The sequence below is a fragment of the Haliotis cracherodii genome, unplaced genomic scaffold (assembly GCF_022045235.1).
Source record: "Haliotis cracherodii isolate W230 unplaced genomic scaffold, xgHalCrac1.p SCAF_12, whole genome shotgun sequence".
NCBI lineage: Eukaryota > Metazoa > Mollusca > Gastropoda > Lepetellida > Haliotidae > Haliotis > Haliotis cracherodii.
The window spans coordinates 27,144,460-27,150,800 of NW_027266267.1; the positions used below are offsets into that span (position 1 = coordinate 27,144,460).

General features: G+C 44.8%; 2 protein-coding genes across 2 annotated transcripts; one reads left to right on the forward strand and one right to left on the reverse strand.

Annotated features, from left to right (window-relative positions):
• Positions 1–2,098: 2,098 nt before the first annotated feature.
• LOC139457735 (uncharacterized) lies at positions 2,099–4,674 on the forward strand. The gene is made up of 3 exons (XM_071239083.1): positions 2,099–2,148; positions 3,159–3,263; positions 4,283–4,674. Exons 1-3 carry the CDS (start codon positions 2,100–2,102, stop codon positions 4,672–4,674), a joined length of 546 nt encoding a protein of 181 aa, XP_071095184.1. The 5' UTR covers position 2,099.
• Positions 4,675–5,699: 1,025 nt separating this feature from the next.
• LOC139457249 (uncharacterized) lies at positions 5,700–6,293 on the reverse strand. The gene has a single exon (XM_071238660.1). The coding sequence runs from the start codon at positions 6,291–6,293 to the stop codon at positions 5,700–5,702; it is 594 nt and encodes a 197-aa protein (XP_071094761.1).
• Positions 6,294–6,341: the final 48 nt, after the last annotated feature.

The window sequence follows — 6,341 nt, forward strand, 5'->3', positions numbered from 1 at the left end:
CTCCTTGAAAAATACATTGAGATAAACCAACCCCCCCCCCCCCCACACACACACACACACCTACACACGCACCGTGATATTGCTGGATATTGCTGGAATATTTCTAAAAGCGGCGTTAAACAATACGCACTCACTGCGGCTACGTTAGTGAATCTAGATGCTTAGATCGACAGCTATCATATTAGTAGTCCCCTTCACACAAGTCTATGCCCAGAGACTACGTCATGGAACCGCGAAGATCCGGGGAGAGAATAGGCATTCACCCAACTATGATTGCTGAAAGAGGCGACTATTCTTGTCGAAGAGGCGATTAACGGGATCGGGTGGTCAGGCTCACTGACTTGGTTGATTCATGTCAACGTATCCCAATTACGTAGATCGATGCACATGATGTCAATCACTGAATTGTCTGGTCCAGATATTTACAGATCGCCGTACAAACAAACACATTGTTTTCTGATAATAAAATGGCTTGTGTCGCATATTTGCACATCATATCACTGATTTCGTATCGTTGTTTACAGTTGCTCGTGTTTATTATGATGAAATAGCAATCTGTAAAATTTATTTATTTTTAAGAAATGACTTCAATATATTGTCACCTCTTACGATAAGCCCAAAATCAATATTTTGTGTAACTTTGCAGACCTTTGGAAACCCTTTGCATCAATTAACTACTCATTAAAGTGTGGAGTTTACAATCCATTGTCAATTAAGTTAATGCAAGCTTCATACCTAATCAACGACTGCAATTACCTGCGATATGAGTGAGTGAGTATGGTTTTACGCCGCTTTTAGCAATATTCCAGCAATATCACGGCGGGGGACACCAGAAATGGGCTTCACACATTGTACCCATGTCGGGAATCGAACCCGGGTCTTCGGCGTGACGAGCGAACGCTTTAACCACTAGGCTACCCGACCGGCCCTCCTGCGATATGAACACGACAAATATGTACATATTTATCTCGAAATATAACATTGATCATGACAAGGACATTTTAAAACTTGTGTTTAAATTCATGTCTGATATCACATTCACCGGTATTTTGGTTGCCACTATTACCGAGTTTCCTCGTTCACTTTCTCATTGATTATAATAAGGACGTTCCTTGTGACATCAGGTATGTTTCTGACATTCATGTTAATGTGTGAGTAATGAGTTAACTTGTGTATGACACGATAGTCACCAAGGTAGGTATACTTTGGTTCTGTTGCATAGTCTTAAAGATAAATTGTGTATTGAATGGAAGCGGTGTCTTGCATAACCATACCGGTCAAATCCTATTGTTCAGATCACGTAAGCAATATCATAGCGTTGATATTCAATGATGGACTCTATCGATCACTGGTTTGCCTGGCTCAGGTTCGACCACTGTCCATGCCGTGTCATAAGGAGTGCTGATCTAGACTCAACCAGTCTGTGGGGATATGGGGTTAAAGGGCACCAGCAGTCTGTGGGTATATTGGGTTAAAGGGCACCAGTGTGTCATGTCAGAGGCGACACAAGGACATTGTGGTATCTTTCTTTGGTGACAATACAACGAGCACTGAAGGCACTGAGTTTATTTGTCAGTGTTTATCATGGGTCATGGGCGGCCCAGTCGTCTAAAGCGCGATTCGAAAATGTGTGTCACCTGTGATACCTATGATCTTCGGTTCGAGTGGGTGAGTGAGTTGGGTTTTAACGCCCCTTTTAACAGTATTCCAGTTATATCACGGTGTGTCAGCTAAATGTGGGAGGAAAGCCCGAAGTGAAGCAGGTCTCAGACGTTTACCACTTCGGTGAAACCCACGAGTACGGGTATGGTGCTGACAAACCTAGAAACATAATCGGGGTGAACCAGGATTCGAACCCACAATCATAGGTTTGTGGCGTGCCCAAGGGACGCAACTCGGTACAGCGAATCGCGGCGCCTTAGACGACTGGGCCACCCGCGTCTTCTCTTCTGGTCGAATAACAGATTAAGTTTTTCAGAACAAAACCCCAAAACAATTCCCCGCTATATAAGTGCAATAATCCCCAATTCGCCCCACATCACCCTCTCGCACAAGTTGGTCTGCCCTAACGTCACACTCTGCTCTTTTCTCCAGGAACAATGGAGCTCATGGTTAAAATTGTTTTAGTCATGTTTGGACTCTTTTCTGGTGAGTATTAATTTCTGTTCTGAATCAATCGGCACACTAAACCGAAACAAATGATATGTTGCTCGAATGAACTTTGGAATAAGGCAACACTTGCCAAACATCCATCTATCCAATAGAACACTATGTGTGAGAGCAAACCATGAACTAGCTTTATACATTGTACACACTGTCGTGAAAAGATAGATTTCGCTTTGACTCCAGTTGCATAGAATAATGATAATGTTTCGAATGAGCACCCGTGAAGGTGACAATGCTTGTCGTGAGATGCGACTAACGGGATCGGGTGGTATTCTCGCTGACTTTGTTGATGCAAGTCATCGTATCCCAATTGCGTGGATCGATACTTATGATATCAATCACTGGATTGTCTGGTTCAGATTATTTACAGACAAGCGTCATATAGCTGGAATATTGCTGAGTGAGGCGTTCAACAACAAACAAATAATTATGTCAATCTCTGGATTGTCTGGTCTAGAGTCGACCATCAACAGACCACCGCCATACGATTTGAATATTTCTGAGTGAGGTGACAGCCTAAAAAGGAACAAAGACCATTTGATGTTCCAAGGGTTGGAATGTTGGGTGGTCAGCCTTTCAAAGAAGCCGGACATTTCTTTTCAAGACATCCAGTTTGTCCATTAAAAATGAGGCAAAATTATTTCCCTTCCAGTATTATCTGGAACATTGTGTATTTCACTTCCAAGCATTTCAAAGCCTTGGTAACGTGTGACATAATTTGTTTAAACAAGCGTTTACAGATTGGAACTTCTTAACCATTAATGAACATTCAAATACAATACAGTAAACTACGGTTATAACGAACTCAAAGGGACCATCAGTAGTAAATCGTTATAACCGTAGTTCGTTATAAGCGTATATACAGCAAATGGTCGGGACAAAACAAAACAGTACGTTACATCCGTCAGTTCGTTATAAGCGTGTTCGTTATAAGCGTAGTTTACTGTATGTATCTCTACATATCTATGGATACAGGTATGACTTCATTTCAGGTACAACCCTCGTGTACATCGTGGCCAGCCTTGAGTGCGGTGTTCTCGTCACCATCATTGTCCTCCTCCTGTACCTCAGAGGGAAACGACGTCATCGCAATGCAGGTAACAGACCAGGGACTGTCTGACTATCGCGCTTTTAGCACTATTTCATTAATATCAAGGTAGGGGTTGAGGGTTCGATTCCATACATTGCACCCGCGAAGATAATAGAACCCAGGCCTTCTGTGTGATGAATGCTTTAACCACAAAGATACCCCATCACCTGTACAACCTAATAGTAGTATGCAAATGAAGGCACTGAAACATGAAACCGAAATATTTAAGACCATGTTACATAAATTTATTTACTATGGCGATAATTATATCGAAATCTGTGAGATTAGTTATGGCTTTAAGTAATATTATTAGGGGGACTGTGGTAATGGCTTCTTACAATAAACCCATATTGAGATTCGAATCAGGTCCTCGTCGTGACGAACGGCATAAACCCCTATGCTACCCAGCTTTCCTTGACATCAACTCACAACCAAAATATTCCATCGTTAATTGAACTGAACATACTAATGTAATTCAACATTTAAATACTGATGCTTTCGCAAAGAAAGTCCAAGAATGATTAATGTAATCATTGATTTTCTTGGTATTTAGTTTATATTCTGTTTCAACGATAAATATATAAACTCAAGAGCATGGGCGCCGCTGCCAAACATAAAACAATGTTATGTCTGATGTCATTATTAATCCCGTGGACGTTGGTTGTAAGAGGTCAATGACTGGATCGGGTGGTCAGTTTCGGTGACTTGGTTTAAAGCGTGTTAAAGTACCCCGACGGCGGGGAACGTTGCTCATATCAATCACTGGATTGTCTAGTACTACTAGTACTACAACGATGCTACACCTTTATTAAAATAAGCCAATACGAAACTGTAGGTTATATCTCTTTACAGACATGTTAAAGTACCCCGACGGCGGGGAACGTTGCTCATATCAAACACTGGATTGTCTAGTACTAGTTTTTTTCAGGCGACCGTCATATAACTGAAAGATTGAGCTTTTAACAACGACGCTACACCTTTATTAGAATAAGCCAATACGAAACTGTAGGTTATATCTTTTTACAGACATGTCACTCTTGGCTAATGGAGCGTCTCTCTGCAACCCAGAATCTTCCTCAGGGAATATGTACACCGAGATCGGACCTTCTAAAGCACCCCTCCAACAGACTGACAGTAACTCTTCGCACCTCTACAGTTCAATAGCACCACGTGCCACGGGGACAAACGATGACATCCAGACGAATGCAAACAGAGAGTCCTCTCTGCCCACCAACGCCACTGGGTACATCGACATGACGTCAAACAACGTCACCACGTCAGTTGACGCCATCACTCAGCACCTCTATTCTGACGTCCCTCGAGAGACACCGGCTGTTACAAACAGCCGTTTACAAAACCCTGTGTATGAGAACATAGAGGAGGATTACATCAATGAGGCGTTTGAGGATGTGGACTAGGCAGCTGTGGGCGGCACTGAACCAACGTATTTTAAGTACCATCACATAAGATGCTCATAAGACTCTGATTAATCATGTCATGACTCTGATAATAAGGGAACAGAACTATCACAAACCAATGGGTTTTCTTCGTCACACTGCTTCATAGTACTCACCACAAGCGACGTCATACACGTAACACAGACGACGTAATCCACACGTGTATGATGTTAATGTCAAACATCAACGCTAGAGATTGACCAGTCTCGATCATCCACGGAAAGAGATTCCATTGGGTTGGTTGGTTGGTTTGTTGTTTAACGCCGCTCTCAGCAATATTCCAGCTATATGACGGCTGTCTGTCAATAATCTAGTCTGGACCAGACAATCCAGTGATTGATACCATGAGCATCGATCCACGCAATTTGGATCGATGACATGCTGAACCAAGTCAGCGAGCCTGACCACCCGATCCCGTTAGTAGCCTTTTACGACAAGCAAAGTCGCCTTTCACGGCAAGCATGGGTTGCTGAAGACCTATTCTACCCCGGATCTTCACGGGACGATTCCATTGGGAGCAAAAGACAATACAGCGGTGAAAACGTGGGTTAGAATAGATCTTCAGCAACCCATATTTGCTGTAAATGGCGACAAAAAGTAGTTGTCGTAAAAGTCGACTAACGGGATCGGATGGTCAGACTCGTTTACTTGGGTGATGCATGTCATCGTATCCTATTTCCGTGGATCGATGCTCATGATGTCAATCACTGGATAGTCGTGTCCAGACTCGTTTATTCACATACCGCCGTGATATACCTGAAAAATTGCTGAATGCGGCGTTTAACAACAAGCAAATAAACAAACAAACAAACTGATGGTGGGAATGCAGGCTGGTACTGTGGGTGGGGGTGAGATGTTTGCTGGTACTGTGGGCGGGGGTAAGGAGTGAGGTTGTACTGTTCGTTTGGCGTTAAGGGTGGTAGTGGCAGTTGGGAAATGTAGGTTTGGGTGTGTAGGCCGGTACTGAGGGTCGAGGGTATAGGCTTTTACTGAGGGTCGGGGATGTAGGCCGGTACTGAGGTTCGGGGGTGTAGGCCGGTACTGAGGGTCGGGGATGTAGGATGGCACTGAGGGTCGGGGATGTAGTCCGGTACTAAGGGTCGGGGATGTAGGCCGGTACTGAGGATCGGAGGTGTAGGCCAGAACAGAGGGTCGGGGTATAGGCTGGTACTGAGGTTTGGGGGTATGGGCTGGTACTGAGGGTCGGGGATGTAGGACGGTACTGAGGGTCGGAGGTGTAGGCCAGAACTGAGGGTCGGGGATGTAGGCCGGTACTGAGGGTCGGGGGTGTAGGACGGTACTGAGGGTCGGGGATGTAGGCCGGTACTGAGGGTCGGAGGTGTAGGCCAGAACTGAGGTTCGGGGGTATAGGCTGGTACTGAGGGTCGGGGATGTAGGCCGGTACTGAGGGTCGGGGGTGTAGGCTGGTACTGAGGGTCGGGGGTGTAGGCCGGTACTGAGGGTCGAGGGTGTAGGCATGCACTGTGGGTCGGGGAATGTTGGATGTTGGTGGGTAGGATGTCGGACACCCCTTCACCCAGAACCACTCGGTTGACAGGGACCCGGTAACACCAATCCATTTACACACCGCCAGTGATAACAGCCCGTGCCGGAAGAAATGCTCACTC